The sequence below is a fragment of the Mercenaria mercenaria genome, chromosome 18 (genome assembly GCF_021730395.1).
Source record: "Mercenaria mercenaria strain notata chromosome 18, MADL_Memer_1, whole genome shotgun sequence".
In the NCBI taxonomy this organism is placed as follows: domain Eukaryota; kingdom Metazoa; phylum Mollusca; class Bivalvia; order Venerida; family Veneridae; genus Mercenaria; species Mercenaria mercenaria.
This window is the reverse complement of record NC_069378.1, coordinates 32,931,392-32,951,488: the sequence shown is the minus strand read 5'-3', so window position 1 is coordinate 32,951,488 and position 20,097 is coordinate 32,931,392. Positions and strand designations below refer to the sequence as shown.

At 33.6% G+C, this 20,097-nt stretch overlaps 1 protein-coding gene across 1 annotated transcript in view; it reads left to right on the top strand.

Annotated features, from left to right (window-relative positions):
* Window positions 1–9,548: 9,548 nt before the first annotated feature.
* Window positions 9,549–20,097, top strand: part of LOC128550539 (mucin-22-like) — a 65,643-nt gene continuing 55,094 nt past the window's right edge. The window contains exons 1-4 of the mRNA XM_053529772.1: window positions 9,549–9,612; window positions 11,694–11,909; window positions 13,780–13,820; window positions 19,675–19,786. Of these exons, the coding sequence (XP_053385747.1) occupies window positions 9,549–9,612; window positions 11,694–11,909; window positions 13,780–13,820; window positions 19,675–19,786 (433 nt within the window). The remainder of the gene's footprint in view (window positions 9,613–11,693; window positions 11,910–13,779; window positions 13,821–19,674; window positions 19,787–20,097) is intronic.

The following is a 20,097-nucleotide window of genomic DNA, read 5'->3' as shown; positions in this document are numbered from 1 at the left end:
GTCGTTAGAGACAGAGGCTAGAGATATTGTAAATTTTATCAGAAAGTGGTATCAGAGAGGATTTTATGACCAAGTGCTTTACATTTAATGACTCTAACGACTGATGCCAGTCTAGGCCGGGTGCTGTACTATTTTTGTATGTATGTATTGTAATACCTATGCACATGTGACGTTAATAAAACATTTACTTACTTACTTACTATAGTACCGCTCTTTCTTTTCTGTGTGACATGTAGTATATGCTATCAAATGTTTCAGACCCCGAGTCAAAATCCTGATTTTGAATTTGTTAGATTTTCCCTACCACGTCCAGTTTTTAAAGGGCCATACTAAGGAAAATGTTGGAATTTTTTTCATAGCCCGGCATAGATTCTCAAACATAAATAATAAATGGCAGTCAATTTAAGAAGGTCTTTGGACTCAAGAAATTATTTATTATGTTGAAATATTCAATGAATCGACAGAAGACCCCAGTCTTTTATTCTTCATACTCATGAAATTTGTACATTACTCGATTATTTCGAATTCTTAATACAACGTAGAATTTTCAATAAAATGAAATATTCTTGCTTTTTAAAAAAATTAAAATGTTCACTTCTTATATACCTTTAAGTCACAAAATACATATACATTGGTTTTAACGCATACATTTATATTCAGTCTGGTGTTGAATTTACTTAGGGTTAATTCTTGATATCGAAGAGCTAGGTATTCAACTACTTGTATTCAATCATAATCTGAGATTGGGAAAGAGAAAATTTAATGAATAGAAATTACGATATGTTGTAAACAATAAAAGGGAGAATTAATCCCTTGGTCAATTGATCATTTTCTCTTTCTTTCACGTGCACAGTATTTGCCATATTCAAACAGAAATCAACTATGAATTAAACGAACAATCGCAGCAAAATTATACGACTGAGAGGGTTCAGAATATTTACACTACAACACGTCCATTGGTCATGATGGTTGTTTCATTAGTACAATTATTTTCAAACAATTAGATCTATCAGAAACGCGGTTACATCGCGTAAATTAATGTGATATTAAGTCAATATGAATATCGCTCATGTTATTCAACATTGTATTCGAATATTAATATGCTGTACATGTCAAGTAGCCATTTAGTGACAATGCTTACTTTTGTAATTGTAAAATGTTTGAATAACTTCTGTATTGCTAAAGATAAAACAACACAAAGGAAGAATGTTTGCATTTCTAGTTATTGATACAATAACGTTATGAATAATTAATTGGAAAACGTAGTTTCAAAAATAACGCAATGACTTATCTTTTTCCCTGGTCTAGATCTTTGCAGTGGGCCAAGGGATTTCTGTCGTCTTTAGCACAGTTGGGGGCTAATGAGGGTCATCGTTTATTGGGAAGTCAGTCTGCCCTTACCAGTATCAATAAGTGAAAAGAGGAGACAGTGTATTCTATTATCAAATTTTTATTTAATTAACATGTGATAACCTTAAAAAATATATCTAATTTTGGCATTTTGTTTATTAAAAGAAAAATATTCGTTGTTCAATAATCAGAAAATTATTTAGGAATATATCACAAATTTCATCATGCCTTTAGGAAGAAAAACAAGTTTTTACTTTTTCAAGTTCTATCTAGATTTTACCCGGTCACGTTATATACCAATAATGATAATTTTATGTATAAGAAAAAAATATTTTCCCATTCTTTTTGTAAGTATTGTATATAGATATAATTGTAAGATCACTTTCACAGCTATGACCTTTATTTATATTGGGAGACATTGTTTGCCAATACAAAGATATTACTGAGTTTTCACTATAGGAGAGGTCGTCGTGACGTCACGTATTAACATTCCATTATCTGGTGGTGGGCAATTAATAAATTACTTGTTTTATAACCTTTCCATTGATAAACACATTTTTGATATAATTAAGAAAGTTTAGGCCGTTAGAAAAACATCACTGTTTACAAAAAAAAAAGCATGGACGTTCGGCGTTTGCCCCTCCCCCCTCCCCCACCCCCACGATCACTGTCTTATTAGTTCTAAAAATAGAAAATATGCAACGGTAATGTATACAAACACGATCTCTCCTATACCTGTAACTTATTATCATTATCATTATATTTGTAATTTATTATATTATTGTATATGATTATCATCATTATTACTATTATAATTATCCCCCGACGAAAGTCGGAGGGATATAGTTTTGGCGTTGTCCGTCCTTCCGTCCGTCCGTCCGTCCGTCAATCCGTCCGTCCGTCCGTCCGTCCGTCCGTCCAGAGCCATATCTAGGAAATGGTTGGGAATATTTATTTAAAACTTCATATACATGTTCACCACTATGAGTTCTTGCGGCCCGTCAAGTTTCAGTCAGATTGCCCAAGTAACACCAGAGTTATGGCCCTTAGAAGTTTCTAGTGTTAACTATATAGGGTACTATAAATATGGCAATTTCTGCATCATAACTTTTGATATATTTGACCTAGAGCTATGAAACTTAAACAGAATTTAGATCACCATAATGTGGTTGTGTACACACAATTTCGTTCGGATTTATTTGTAAATTAAGAGTTATTGCCCTTTAATTGTATAAAAATCCACATATTTGTACATAACAAACTTACCATTTGGTAGAATTTCATTAAATTTCTTTCATTCTTTTCCATGAACATTTATTGTAAACATGTTAAGTTGTATACCCACACCTGGTCACCCCTTTACCTTGATCACACCCCTCCCCCTCCCGACAACCCCCCCCCCCTCAGAAAAAAATCCTTATTTTAGATTTTTTTCAAACAAACTTCATATACATGTTCACCACTAGGAGGTTATGGGGCCTGTCAAGTTTCAGACAGATTGCCCAAGTAACACCAGAGTTATGGCCCTTAAAAGTTTCTAGTGTTAACTATATAGGGTACTATAGATATGGCAATTTCTGCATCATAACTTTTGATATATTTGACCTTGAACTATGAAATTTTAACAGAATTTAGAGCTCTATAATGTGGTTGTGTACACACAATTTCGTTCGGATTTATTTGTAAATTAAGAGTTATTGCCCTTTAATTGTATAAAAATCCACATATTTGTACATAACAAACTTACCATTTGGCAGAATTTCATTAAATTTCTTTCATTCTTTTCTGTGAACATTTATTATAAACATGTGAAGTTGTGCACCCACACCTGTCACCCACTTGCCTTGGTCACACCCCCTCCCCCTCCCCCCTCTCAAAAATTTTTTTTTTATTTTTTTTTTTCATTTCTTATTCTAGATTTTTTTCAAACCTTCCATGATTATTTATTAACATGCAAGTTGTACCATTCCCCCACCTCACTCCTCCACCCAGTCATGCCCCACCACTGATCATGCATCCTCTGCCCCCCCCCCCCCCCACCTTCACCCTTTTACCTTTTTTTCTCATTTTTAATTTTCCATCAATATTTATAATCAACATGTGAAAGTTTGTTTCCTCTCCCGTTCCCCCGCACCCCCACCCCCTAAAAATAAATATATATACATATATCTATTTCCATTCCTTTTTTATTTTTTTTTACAATGTTCAAACCTTCAACATGTTAAGTTGTGACTGCACAAACCTTGCCCTCAGCCATGTTCAAGATATCTTACCTGTGTTCTCTTAAGGACATCTATTCTTTTAAGTTCAAAGAACTTGTTAAACAGCAACACCTGGTACCAAACCACTCAAAGACAGTATTTCGTTCCAGTTAAACTTCAAGCTCACATTTCAGTTAACTGCATTTAATTTTAAAAGCTAAGCTTATTACAGTAAGCATATCCCATTCAAAATAAATTCTTTAGTCAGGATCAAAGTATCATACATTTATTATGTACTCTTTAATTAAACGTTTGTTTTCTGTTTAAATTGATTTTGACTAATGGAATTATTTGCTTCTTATTAACATCCTTAACTTTTTGCCGGATATATTTTTTTGCCATTCCTAACCACAAACCCTTTCGGCGGGGGATACCAATTCATCGAATTTGCTTGTTCATATTCTAATATGCCTGTCTCTGTTAAAACACACTTACGCTAGAATGACGTCACGTTAACGTGCGATGACGACAAAGTTTTTGCTGCGACCAAGAAAGAGCGCTACTATATTTTATCTACTGCTTTAGATTTATGGCATATTAAAATTGAAATAATTCATAGCAAAAGCGTGCTTTAACACTAATTATACACTCGGCCGGTAATACGTCGTACAAATAATTTCACTTGGGCTGCGCCCTCGTGAAATTATTACACCCGACGTATAACCGCCCATCATGCATTGTGTTAATTTTAACACACTTTTGCTATAAATTATTTCTTAAATAATAGAAACAACAATACAGGTATAATAATAATTATAATCATCATCATCATAATAATGATAATAATAATATTAGTAATTTACATTCAATGACGGAAAATAATTTCCGTTCGACTCCAATGCACACATCTTCATGGCCTTGTGGGGACCCTTGCTGTGCTAATTGCCCTTTAAAGGCCTAGATTTTGGCAGTGGGCCAAGGGATTTCTGTCTTCACCAGCACAGTTGGGGGCTAATGACCATCACAGTATGGCTCCAATAAACAAGGGTCATTGTTTATTGGAGAGTCAGTCTACAAGTGTATCAAATAGTGAGAAAGGGAAACAATGTAATTTATTTTAAATTAATGAATAAATGATAATTTTTAAAGTTATACTAGTTTTTTTTTTTGCATTTCTATGTAAAGAAAAGTATTTGTTGATCAAACACAATAATAAAATAATCAGAATCTTATATTCACAATAATGAAATAATGCGAAACTTACTTAAAGAAATATGCAAGTTTTTATTTTTTTCAAATTCTGTCTGGAGAATTGTGATATTTTTTAAAAAATGTGACTTTCACTCATCTAAAGCTTGCAGAATACTGTAAATAACATTTGTCTAGAATTGAAAACAGAATGTGCATTTCAAATTTACAAAGCAAAGCATGAAAAGTCACTTTGGCAACACACGAAGCAATGTGTATAGATGAACACATAATTTTATATTCAAATAATGTGATACATGAATACAAGAAAATCAATTCCTTTCGAAATATGTTTGTCAGCACAAGAACTCATGATTTTCACTATACTTGTTTATTATCAATATTATTACTGTATCTTTTATCATCCTATATGTAGTATGATAATAATAATAATAATTAATAATAATGATTATGATTACTTTTATTATTATTATTATAACATAAAAGTAATAGTTATTATCATCTATATAATACCTAAATAATAATTATTATTATTATCATTCCACATTCACTGAAGAAAAAATAATTTCTTTCAACTCCACTGCACACATCTTCATGGTCTAGTTGGGGTCCCTGCTGTGCTAATTGCCCTCTAATCAGTTACTGTTACATAATCGCTGATAAGCAGCAGATAAGATGGGAGTTGTATATTGGATTTGGGGGGGGGGGGGGGCACACTTATATAGTAGTGAATCTAGGCCTTTAATAAGCTACTGTTACATAATCGCTGATAAGCAGTAGATAAGACGATCCGAGTTATTTATTGGATTGGTGGGCACTTATTAGTAGATCAACTTCTTTCGAAATAATACAAAATGGAATAGAACAGAAATCAAACTTTTTTTCATATAGTAAAGACATACACACTATTTTACAGATCTTGATCAAAACTGCATAATTAGACATATAGTAAGGGATCAAAACACTATAAATCACAAATTTGAATAAATCGCAAAATATTTTTATTTTTAATTACAAAGACATGTCTTTCTTTCATATAAATTAAGATAGAATTAAGATGTTATAGCACGTAAAACTAATCGTGCACGTTTTTGCCTTTCATCGTACTTGTCTTCCCATTAAGTAGAAACCGACTTTTAAAGTCTTTACCAACAAAAACATTTTCATGCAATTAACTAGAATTGCCCGATACCGTCTGCATCTATTCAATTTATATTTGTATGAAGTAACTGCGCTAACAGGCTGCGCAGTAACATCTACAAAAAAAAATGTCCTTAATCACGCATTCAATATTTAAGAGCATGCTTTTATTTGAACGGCTCTGTATAAGAAAATAAAACAACGGTGAAGTATTTCTTGAAAGAGAGAAGTGCTGTGAACGCGAACAGGCCGTTATTATTTATAAAAAAAAGTTCGCTTGTGATCCAATGGATTATACTAATCGCTTTCACGTGCTACTTAAAATACTTTTATTAGGATATTATCTTTTTGTGCTAGGTAAAAATTCTTTCTGAAAATGATTACCGACCTAAATATATATGTAATAATTATTTCCTTTTTCTTCGCTCAAAAATATAGTTGTTATACTGTATATTAATTTAAATTTTATGAATACTTGGGTATATTTAGTTACAGTATATTTATATTTTATCACACCAATATAGATTCTCATAATATGCATTTATCTACTTATGACTTTCGAATGTCTTGTCAAAACTCATGATATGTTAGATATTGTGGATATTGTAATTGTTATCACTTCATACATATATAAACCCCTGAAAATTGCGCGGGTTGGTCCATTTGGATTTTTAGTTAAAGGATAGTGCAAGATACAGAAAGCTCCAATTTCTGAAACTTGCTTAATAAATTTGCGTTCCAGATAGGACTGGGACGATTACTCGGTTAATCGGATCCGATTCGAATACTAGGTGAAACCGGTTTCAATTTTTGCAAAACCGCTAATCGCTCTTAAACAATCAAAATCACAAATACTTTATCTTTATACATTTCTTTGACCAGCACATAGACTCACAGTATATGTCCTCTAAAACACATCTTAAACACATCTAAGTATTAGTCTCAGATTTGCTTGTCGTCTAATATCAAAAATAAAATACGCCAAAATATGACTTATCAATTATCACACTGCCTTCAAACGATAAAGTAAATAAGTTCCTCATGAAGTCAGCTGCTGAAAGTACCTTTATACGGTCTTCATGAAAGAAAACAGCATTTCAAATATGGCGGCCGATTAACCGGTTCGATTCGATTTCATACAAATGATTAACCGGTTTCAAAATTTTGAAATCGTCCCAGACCTAGTTCCAGATGTAGAGCACCCATATACGGGACTCTTATGCTAAAGTGAGTAATTTTAGATAGAGGAGCGGGGACTCGAGCCTATTACGCCTGGTTTCGTTGTCGGAAAATGGTAACTCTGGACCACTGCGTCCGCTTTTTGCCATTCTTTGAATTCTTTAGAGCTTTAAATACCTGCACAAGGGGGTCTTACAGGTTTATGCACGCTCACAATAACATTAGTATGTATTTAATTTCAAGTACATTCTGTCTACAATCCTTTAGAATATACAAGCGGTATTACTTTCATTAAACTTTTTCCGAATTATTTTAATCAAACCGAGTTTGCTGTTAATTGCTATATTACAAGCTATGTATTATAGGCCATTATTATAAAGAATTGATTAAAAATATTCCTTCAGATTACAAAATTATACCTTTTATGCGTAAAGTAATCAATACTTGGTAAGTTCAAATAATAAGAGAAAATAATGTAACCAACGAAGGTAAAATGTCATCATTTAGAAACAAACATGCGGAAATAGAAAATTCTACGTCTTAGATTGACATTTCTCATATTTTATAAGCTGCAATTCAAATTAGTTTTTAACAGGTTTCCACCTACCATATATCAGATGTGTTACTGTAGTATAATTATGTCAATTAAACCCAACTCTATTCGAAGACAACTTACAAATGCTAGAAATACTATTAGTAGTTCATAGTTTTTTGTCCATATCTGAAGTCGGTCCGGGTAAATGGTACATAGACTATATTAAAGCTTTTCTGTGACTACAGTGTACTGAGGGCAGTCTAGTTGGTTCTGTGATCAAAATAAACAACTTGAAACAAAGAAATATCTCAAACACGCTATAACGTTTAACTTGAATGAATTTATAATTTGCAACCAAACTGTTTTCTTTCGGAACGAAAGTTTAGAGACCGAATTAAGCATCCACAATTTCCTGGCGTAGTTTACCAAAACTGTGACTCAATTCAGACCGGGAACGTCTGTATAATTTACAGACTCCGGTATATACCGGATTCAGGCAATTTGAATGAAAATATCTTTATTGTATATATTTTGTAACCATGGTAATACTAACCCTAACCTTTAGTCAGTATATTATACATATTATACACTAAATACGCGCGGACATGCAATATTTTGCCTATTTTTGCCGTGCGCTCCAATTGATAATCACTTCGGCCTCTTTGTTTTATGATGTAGAACAGCAACTTACAAAAGATTTGCAAATGCTCCCTTCTCGATTAGAGTAAGCCAAACTCTGCACATGTGACGACTTGCAAGTGCTTGAGATTACTCTTCTCTTTCAGTGAATGTAGTTTCCAGTGGGGATCCTACATGCCCATCAAATATTAAGTCCTGCTACAATTGTGAAGTCGAGGGAGGTTGCCTGGTAAACGAATACCTCAGTATCTCGGAGGAAGAATGCATTAATTACCTATCGACGCAAGAGATCATATGGTCAGTCGAGTACAACTATGACTCCGGCACCTGCCGTGAGAGTAACTGTGAAGATGTGAAAATACGTTACAAAGAGGGAAAGGTTATTCATAGGAAAACTTGTGATACAGACGGTAAAGTTATTTTTTTAGGCTAGCTTGATATGTTCCTTGCATCGTTTTCCTGACATTTATTCTAAATTTGAAAAAGTAAGTATTAGATCAATTAGACTGTCAATTTAACCCTGTTTTAGTGCGGCTATTCAATAGCATATATCTTTATTGGAAGAAATTCTGCATTTGAAATTCTCTATAACAGATTCATACATTAACCGATCGTTAACTGCTTAAAACCTTAATATCCTCTGCGAAATTATTGAAAAATTAACGATGAATGAAGACTGATATACTGATGATAGTAAAACGCGAATTTACTATTCTAGGTAAGTGTAAGTACTGTATCATATTGTTATTACTATAATCATAGCCTCAGAGCAATCAGCTGCCCTAGGTTTTCAATTGCTTTTGAACACTAACCGTTTACATCAGCTGGGTAGATCGCAATTCGAGAATTAGAGAGGTTACGAGTGAAACCCCCGAGCGAGGCGTTTATTCTCTGTGGTGATTTGAAGAATGCCAGTGTAGTTTTAATTTTATAGTTTATTTACGTCTCATTCATTTACAAACATATAAATTTACATACCGCATAAAACAATTGTACTGTAAATGACCGTTCTAACTAGAACTACAGGAGACAATATACATATTCCAATGTGCTTTTATAAAACCAGTAAGAATAAAATCTCTGTTCAAGGTGAAACTAGCTAAAAGCTGAGAGTTGAAATCAAATGAGTAAGTTAAAAGAGAAGTGGTACAGAATCCAGGTACCGTGTTTGGTTAGCTGACATAAAACCTGTGTTACATAAAAAGTAGAGAAATAGAATAGAATAGTATATATTTCTGTAAAACATTAGGATGAAATTTCGCTGCATTTAATGTGTTTAAATGAAATGAGCAAAGATGACGATCATTAAACCATCGTTAGTGGGTCTGATTGTGAAACATCTGAGGCGAAAAGCAAAACGTAAGTAATAAAAGTTTAATAAATAAATGCGATGTTATTCTCTATTTTCATACATGTAGAATGTGCCGATTACACAGTTACAATGGAGGAGAAAAAGAAAGTTTCATTGAGCCAAAATGCTTCTGTTAATGTGAAAGGTCCAAAAGATTGGGAATGTCTATCTCATTGTTTGTCAACAAATACAGCTTGCTCAATATCGTACAACCCTTCAGAAGAACATTGTTTGGTTTATACTGAATGCCAAGGCTTGTGTCCAACCTATGTACATGAACAAGGTTCTTGGCACGTCTACACGAAAAGTTGCGGAAACACGGGTATGAATAATCATTTCTCGTAAATTAATTCAATTGTCTAGAAATTCCCATTAAGTCCGTTACAATTTTTGTCTAAATTATTGCAAGTTCTTTTAGTAGTCATATATATGTAGGAAAAAGGAGCGTAAAGGTTGTGTACTTACTTATATAATTGACGTATATATATGACTACTCATAAAATAAACAAACGTGTTTGTAAACATGGACGGTTTCAAACTGAAGGGGATCACTGCTAAAAATATGGACAAAATACAATACATATCGCACATCCATAGCCCTGACCAACCTATAAACCTGACCAGTCTATTTTATAAGTACAACAACACTGTTGACCCATTTAAACGAGGAGTAGTAAGCATTCGTTTTTATGATGTTGAAAATAGAATGAAATAAATAATATCATACTAACTTTCAAGCAGGTAATTAGGTAATATAACAATTTCAAGCAGGTTTTAGTTTTGCAAAGCGTGTATGATATAGGCTGAATTTGCCAAATACTGACGTGGCAAAGAAAAAACAAACACCGGTAGCTATTTTCTTCATACTATTTACGTTGAAATATGCATTTTGCAACATATTAATCTCAGCACGGGAAACAGATGCGCGTAAATAAAAATTATGTCAGATGTCTGAAACGACATAAAAATCCATTCGTTTTATCATTTACAACATAACGTTGTAAATCACTGTTATATTTATACGCGTATATTCGGAATATTGTGTGAATTTTCTTATTTCTAAACGAAACGTGTAAGTATGAACACTCATTTTCTCGAGTAAGCCAAACTCTGCACATGTGACGACTTGCAAGTGCTTGAGATTACTCTTCTCTTTCAGCAGATGTAGTTTCCAGTGGGGATCCTACATGCCCATCAAATATTAAGTCCTGCTACAATTGTGAAGTCGAGCTCGAGGCAGATTGCCTGGAAAACGAATACAACACTGTCACAGAGGAAGAGTGCATAAATTACCTATCGACGCAACTGATCATATGGTCAGTCGAGTACAACTATAACTCCGGCACCTGCCGTGAAAGTAAATGTGAAGATGTGAAAATTCGTTACACAGAGGGAAAAGTTATTCATATGAAAACTTGTGACACAGACGGTAAAGTTATTTGTTTAAGTTAGCTTGATATATTCCTTGCATAGTTTTCCTGACATTTATTCTAAATTTGAAAAATTAACGATGAATGAAGACTGATATATTGATGATTGTAAAACGCGAATTTCCTATTCTAGGTAAGTGTAAGTACTGTATCATATTGTTATTAATGTAATCATAGCCTCCGGGCAATCAGCTGCCCTAGGTTTTCAGTTGCTTTTGAACACTAACCGCTTACCTCAGCTGGGTAGATCAAAAATTCGAGAAATAGAGAGGTGACGAGTGAAACCCCCGAGCGAGGCGTTTATTCTCTGTGGTGATTTGAAGAATGCCAGTGTACGCGTTTAAGTCAATCATTAACCACCTGTGTTTCATTCTGAGAAGTGGTACAGAATCCAGGAATCCTGTTTTGGTTAGCTGACATAAACCCTTTGTTACATAAAAAGTAGAGAAATAGAATAGAATAGTAGATATTTCTGTAAAACATTAGGATGAAATTTCGCTGCATTTATTAATGTGTTTAAATGAACTGAGCAAAGATGACCATCATTAAACCATCGTTAGTGAGTCTGATTGTGAAACATCTGAGGCGAAAAGCAAAACGTAAGTAAAAAAAGTTTAATAAATAAATGCGATGTTGTTCTCTATTTTTCATACATGTAGAATGTGCCGATTACACAGTTACAATGGAGGAGAAAAAGAAAGTTTCATTGAGCCAAAATGCTTCTGTTAATGTGACAGGTCTAAGAGATTGGGAATGTCTATCTCATTGTTTGTCTACAAAGACAGCTTGCTCAATATCGTACAACCCTTCAGAAGAACATTGTTTGGTTTATACTGAATGCCAAGGCTTGTGTCCAACCTATGTACATGAACAAGGTACTTGGCACGTCTACACGAAAAGTTGCGGAAACACAGGTATGAATAATCATTTCTCGTAAATTAATTCAATTGTCTAGAAATCCCCATTAAGTTCGTAACAATTTTTGTCTGAATTATTGCAAGTTCTTTTAGTAGTAATATATATGTAGGAAAAAGGAGCGTAAAGGTTGTGTACTTACCGGATATATAGAGGATATTTGTTTGTTTCAGTGAAATATCAATTTTATTTCACAAGTGAGCATCAAAAACTGATATTTTCACGAGTGGCGTAGCCACGAGTGAAAATGACTTTTGTTGGTGCTCACGAGTTAAATAAAATTGATATTTCACTGACACGAACAAATTTTCTTTTTATTTCATGTGTAAAACTCTACTTTTGTCGCGTAATTTATAAAATGTCGAAAATCGCGCGAAAGATCAACAGAAAGCATAACGCAAATGACGTCATTTTAACGACGTCATCGTCATTATGGTCCCCGGTATTCATAACGCTCGGTATACAATTTGACTTCAATCGCGACGGAGGACCGGAACTATTTCGGCAAAAACAGTGAAAATAAAAATGATAATCTACTGTTTCAAAACTGTGGATTATCACTTTTATTTCACTGAGAAAACTCTATAATTCATTGGAAAACATAAAATAAAATTGACGTATATATATGACTACTCATAAAATAAACAAACGTGTTTGTAAACATGGACGGTTCCAAACTGAAGGGGAGCAATGCTAAAAAATATGGACAAAATACAATACATATCGCATATCCATAGCCCTGACCAACCTATAAACCTGACCAGTCTATTTTATAAGTACAGCAACACTGTTGACCCATTTAAACGAGGAGTAGTAAGCATTCGTTTTTATGATGTTGAAAATAGAATGAAATAAATAATATCATACTAACTTTCAAGCAGGTAATTAGGTAATGTAACAATTTCAAGCAGTTTTTAGTTTTGCAAAGCGTGTAAGATATAGGCTGAATTTGCCAAATACCGACGTGGCAAAGAAAAAATAAACACCGGCAGCTATTTTCTTCATACTATTTACGTTGAAATATGCATTTTGCAACATATTAATCTCAGCACGGGAAACAGATGCGCGTAAATAAAAATTATGTCAGATGTCTGAAACGACATAAAAATCCATTCGTTTTATTATTTACAACATAACGTTGTAAATCATTGTTATATTTATACGCGTATATTCGGAAAATTTTGTGAGTTTTTTTAATTTCTAAACCAAACATGTAAGTATGAACACTCATTTTCATACTTAGATTATTTCCCATATGATGATAACGGTTTTGATTCATAATATGACAAAAAGTTATTTCGAAATAAAATGAAATGTAGGTGCGAGGACATGTTTACTTGGATTTTTTTCTGATTTCTGTCTTTAACGCACACTTAACATAAAGCCCGCCCCTTTGGGTGTTTATTCAATGTTTGCGTTATTCGGCAGGATTTGTACACATGCTGTATCTTCAGAAAAAATGATTTAATCCTATAATGAAATTCTCGTCAAGTCGTCATTTGAATCGAGAAATGTATATAAAGAACATTTAGCGCGTCCCGTTTTACGCGAAAACATAGAAATTGATACTCATCGTACAAGTAGATACATGTAGGCAAAGCTATATCACTCACAGTATTACCGAGGGAAAACTTTATCACTCGCAATATTACCGAGGCAAATCTATAACACTCGCATGTATTACCGATGCAATAATAATGCAATATTATTTTTAACTATCACAATTGTGCTTTTCTCATGTTCTTGGAATAGGCGAATAGTTAAAACAATTCTGCTCAAATGCTTTTTGTGAAACACTTTACACATAAGTTTTAACTTTGTACTACATAGGGTTCAAGAAACAGGTCCACGGCTTATATCTCACGGATAAGGTAGCAGGGTACACTTCGAATTTTGGCCCCGTCAATATTTGTAATAATTAGGACTTCGTGATTTTGGATGTCTGTAAATTAAAGTGAGAGATAATGATTGTTAATTCTTTAGAAAATTTAAACAGATGATACATGCAAAATTCTGATGTCAGTTGTAAAACTAACTGCTGCTAGCTTTGTATGAATCGATGAGTCATCTTGGCGCGGGAAATTGAAATCATAGAAGGGTTCCATGCTTTTTAATTGATACTCGGGAACATTTTTGCTATTTTGCGAAAACACGAGATGGCTAGGCCGCCATTCCATTAATATCCTGTAGTTCAGTAGGGACTATTAAATTGAGAAATGCCAAAAACAAAAATGAACATTGTTCCTGCAACGGGATCCTTGCAGGCTGTTCAAAAAGTGCAAATTGATGATTTTGGCATGTTACTTTTAATGGATGATGTAAAACTTCCGTTTTGATAACTTTCTGTATTCTTGTATGAGAGTCCTAATCTTGTCATTAATTAAAAGCACAAAACATGCACACAATTAATAAAATGGCCACCCTGATTCTGCTCATTAGGGAAGTGCAATATTACAACTCGTTACATGTAAGCCTGGCCGTGCCCAAAATGTTCTAATCCAAGTGTATCCTGCTACCTAATTTCCAGTATTTTGCCGATAAGTATTAAACATGGCCTGTAATACTAGGTTCCTCTCTTTGTTGGAGGGAGTTGAAAAAAGAGCCAATGACACTTCCGAGACGGTACTAACGACCGGAGCTATACGAGAAATGTAAACGAAGAAAGAGGGTGAATTGATTTTTTACTTTCTGTAACAAATTTAAGACCTTCTTTCATACATCGGACAATGTAGTTCCGCTCAGATATAATTATACTTGTTATGTATGCAAATCGATTTGCAGTGCGAAAACATTTCTTGATGTCAGGAAAAGTTTGGTAATAGGAGCGGTTCAAATCGAAAGTGGACACCTTTCTATATACTTCGCCACAATTAACATATATTAGAGATTCGAAAGGCATCGTTATATCTTGTTAACAAAAATGTCTTCTTACTGTTAAACCTATGTGATTTTTGACGGGTTTTGTCTGTCTATGTGCATTTTTGACCAAGAGGAGGAGCCACTACCGCAGAGGCGGCACTAAGAACCAGAGTTGGAGCCAGTGTACATTTAATGTTATGGTGTTAATGTGAGGAGAATTGTCCATTCGACAAGAACTTTCAAGGCCAACGAATTTTGAAACTAATTTGAGTAGTCTGACCGACTAGTGTGGCAATCAATATGACAACAAACTTGAAAGTAATCTTATCAATATTGATTTTGTTGATTGTTTAATTAGCCTTTTTAAACTAAGTTTGCTATAATCTTATTGATGGGCTTGTAAATAGCATAGCTTTTTTAATAAGGAATTACTTATACTAGGGTACATGTTCTAAAGATTACAATCACATTGAAAATGTCACTTGTTCGATCTAAATCGAAAGGATATAGTTTTGTCTTTGTCCATTGTCAGTCGTTGTATAGTCAGGTTATATATATATATATATATATATATATATATATATATATATATATATATAGGTATACGTGTACAAAAGTCATATTGAGTTCATATTAAAATTTTAGTTATCGTTTGTATATACTCATAACTGCTATCATGTATCTGTTACAACTAATTCTGACACAACCAGCTAATAACTTACATACTTGTTACATACTCGGGTTATTCTGCAAAACCATTCTGCAAAAAGTTAGGTATGGTGACTTTTAAATTTTTAATTTGGGTAAAGTATGTAGATAGATTATTTCTGAATGGCACTACATTGCCCGTTACTTGAAACAGGGTCTTAAATATGTTACAAAAAGTACATTTGTATATAATTTCTCGCCCTCTTTCGTTGTTGACATTTCTGGTAAAGTTCCGGTCATTAACGCAGCCTCGGAAGTATCACTGGCTCTTTTTTTTTCAACTCGCCTCAAAAAGGAGAGGAAGCCAGTGTTTACAGGCCGTGATAAAATAAATAGCTGTAAAAGTATAAATATTAGCACTTTTCTAGAGATACTTTGAGCTTTTCTGTTTACTTTTGTTACCCTGATCTGAGTAATAGTAACTTCAGACAAAACTTAAACATACATTAAAGGTTTCTCTTGGTAATTATACACAGAGCAGATACGTTGTAATATTTAGATAAACCAAGGACCTATTTTACATTAAATGTGAAGTATCACCGAATGTTCGATTTAAGGACACTTTCAAAATATTTTCTATACAAGACTGATTCAAAATTTATATCGTAAACAGATTAAACATGAACTTTATCGAACTGTATACTTAGTAACTACGCGTGTACACTAGCTCGCTTTTAATGATATGCACACACTTCTGTAGTATTGTGAACAGAGAATGTAGGGCTGTTCTTGTAAACTTTTAAGCGACCTGTAAGTTATGCATTTACCTCTTTCAAACAAAGCAGGTAGGTTAAATTGCTTAACATATGTAATAATTCGTGGGCTGACCGGGAAACTATTGTATCTGACATTCTGATCAAAAATGGTTTTATTGCATTTTCTTACGCCTTTTATTGTCATGCATCTACTGCAAAATATTATAAAACTTTCCACAAATTTTATGTTCTTTTAGTCCACTGCCATTTGTAATCCCGCTCGTAAGTAGTTCAGAAATACAGCCACATATACCAAATTATTCCTTGATCTAAGACAAAAACAATATGTATGTATCTCTTCCGGGGACCGCGACTGGATCCGGAATTGACGTCATCAATATGGCGGCCAACTACAAAAGTAATACTGCTAAATAATGTCTGAAAAAAATCAGTAGAATTGCTTATAATATCAGATATCATGTCATTAAACAAGCCAATGGGACATTTCAAATGTTTATATTTACACTTTCTCAGAAAAAATATACTTATTTTATTTTAACTGTTAAATGTGTACCCAACCCACTTAATTTACAATGAATCTTTACACATCGCTTCTACCTCTTGATATTAATTATTTTCGACTATTTTCATGCTGGGTGTTGAATTTGAAATATGATTATTTCCGAAAGTTACAAGAAATATAACATACAATAAGGGAATATAAGTTATCAACATCAGCTTGAAATAAGTACCTAGAAGGAAAGGAATTTGACAAAAATGCAGTACAAATCAATGTCGTCACACGCAGTTGTCTATACTCTAATTATAAGATTATGTGTAAATTACATGCATTGTTTGCAATTTTATCTTGATCAGATTTAAGCATGATCAAGACAATTATGCCAGTAGAAATTTAACTTTAACAGAATTTTTTAACTTAATGTAAGTGTTAAATTCATTATAGTCCTCTGAATTACTCAAAATTACCGGTTATTATATTCATTCAAACTTGGCATCAACACTGAGAGTGTTTTACTTAATACGTCTTTAGCCCCGAGATAACAAAGCTTTCTACACATAGTATTATTAATTACCCCTAAATTACCATCTAAAACGTTCAGCTAATTGCAGAAGGAAGAGAATCAGGGGCAGGTGGTAATGTTGTCATAGCTGGAACAAAGCAATCATTTCATTTCCTTTTTTCCTTCATTTCTTCTCTGCATCTGAAAGTATTTCACAATAGATCCGATATGTCATACACTCTGATGCAAGGTAATGCAACGTTCCAACAAAACAGCTTCATTAAACCGTAACACTGCAGCAATGCATGTATAGTTTAGAACATGATACATACATGAACAAAGTAAAGCATATAGACAGCAAGCTCAAAACGTAAAAATAAAGGAACGTAGTGCGACAACGCCTTAGAATGGTCAGTTGCAAAACAACGCTGGTGTGTTTATAACAGTAGTCTATATCCCCAACATATTCCAATGTGATAGAACAGTAAACATAAAATTAAGACCACCCCCACCCCGCCAGCTGAATGTCTTATTCACGCAAGGCAAACTAAAGGCACGTTATATGAAACACAAAAAATGATGAGGTAAATAATTATATGAAAAAGGTAAATAATTATAATACGAAAAACCTCTGGTCCTTTAGTATTATAGAGTTCATTTCATATTATCATTATAGGATTCCGCTTAAGCTGGTGCTAGAGGGCGTGAGGGGTATTTCACCTTTCTAAACCTCTCATGAACAAACTCAGTCAAACCAAGTCTTCTATTATTTTGATTAGTTGAGTTCTATACTTTCAATGGATCTTCTTAAAGCTTTTAACAAACCATTTATGTTCTCCATGCCGTTGTAGAAATCAGAACAACAGTAGAACATTATTAAAGATCCGACAAATCAGAAATATATCAAAGCAGCTCAGTACCAGTGGGCTTTAAGAACTACCTATCATAGCGTCGTCCACCTCTTTCGTTAGACACGATAAAAGATAAAAGTGTAGCATCCAGCTGACAAAGGACTGAACACTAAATATGCAATATATCTCCAAATAAGCGGGTCAGAACCGCATATGATAAAACATTTTATCATTTTACCAAATACATATGGAAAAAATTCCATTAAATTTGATATATAACTAATGTTATGATACACTTTGTAACAGAAGTGTTTTTAAATTGCTATTAAACTTAAAACACACACACACACGCACACACACGCACGCACGCACGCACGCACGCACGCACGCACACACACACACACACACACACACACACACACACACACACCACGCACAAGTCTAAATTACGATAGTGACATTTAGTATTGATAATAGCGGTAGTTCTGCAAAAGAACATATTGATAACGTTCATTGAATTCTTGAAAGTCGCTCTTGCAAAGATGTATTGACGATTAAAGGTAAAGGAAAGGATACTTAATATTTAACGTCGGATATAACCGACATCCAACATGACCTACAAAGATTTTGTTATTGTGCGACAAACCAGGTATCTAGTAACAGATACTTACCTGAGCTGATATATTTCAAAAGATTGTACGGGGAACATCCCCACTCCCCATCTAAATAGAGAAAAAAAAACTTGAGTAAATCTGTGCACTTAAATGAGTTTTAAATATGGAGATATGTCATTCGCAGGCGATGCAGTATTGTACTCTTTGAATTGTTAGGTTCCTTTAATAACTGCACCTCCTCGGCATAAAAAGTATCAACTATTCGAGCAACAAGTGATTGTCCGTATTTGAAAACATCATCAAGAATGCGTGAATTATTGTTGATATTGTAACCACACCTGACCGTGTATAACGTTTTTTAAATCATACAAAATTTCGGCGACAAGCTAGGCATAAGTAGTTCTCACGGAATACTAATTACCTCTCGAAAAACTGCATTCCCTAACCGGACATCAGTGTTGTTCAATAAGAAAAAGAGTGTTTTACAAACTGCCTCACAGGTTCACATGGAAAAAAATATTTAGCAATGTTAAAAGCAGAAAAGGCTTAACTGAAATTATAAAAAATATGAAAGCAGTTCCTTTGTCATTCATTAGATTATTTTGTAAATAGGTATAAAGAGTAAAGAAATCGACTGAACAGCAAACCTTGTAATTGTTCGATTTTAATTTTCTAGGACTTTGCAAGATTTTATACTGACTACGAATGCTTTTACCAGAGTTTGCATATACTTTGTCGCAATATGAAGTTATACGAATAAATAAATTAGTATTGGTACATGTATAAGAGGTTAAATTATCTATGAAACGAGCTGAATGTGATTGTAGATGCAATTAAGGAATCCAACATAATCTTGCTCATCATCTATGCGAACTTTAGGGAAGTGATTAGTGACTAAATCCTGTTTATTGGAAGGACTCAATGTGTAGGTTTTAGTAGTATAAAGTTCCTTATGTAAAACGTAAATATACTGTAGGCGTTAAACGATGATGACATCATAGACAACCTAGTATGCTGGACTAAAACATACATAGAGAAAACTTCTGATGATCCTTTCGGAGATGTTTTTAACTCAGGTTTACGGGGAAGTATGTATTAATTTGTCAATTTTAATAGGAGAATTGACACTATAAAATAACTTACGTTTTCAGCTGTTTATGCATTAGAAACAGCTGTCTCAAGATTGCACCACATAACAGATTCCTTTTCTATTGATTTTGCGTTCTGACCACAGTGTCGAGGCATTAACCTGATCTGACACACTCATACGCATAACAAGGGTATATAGATATACAAATGTATATAATTATGCTATTTGTTTATGGAAGTGATAGATAATCAGACTATTTCTATTTCAATCGAACATAATGCACCATTAAACGGAAATTTGCTCACTTAA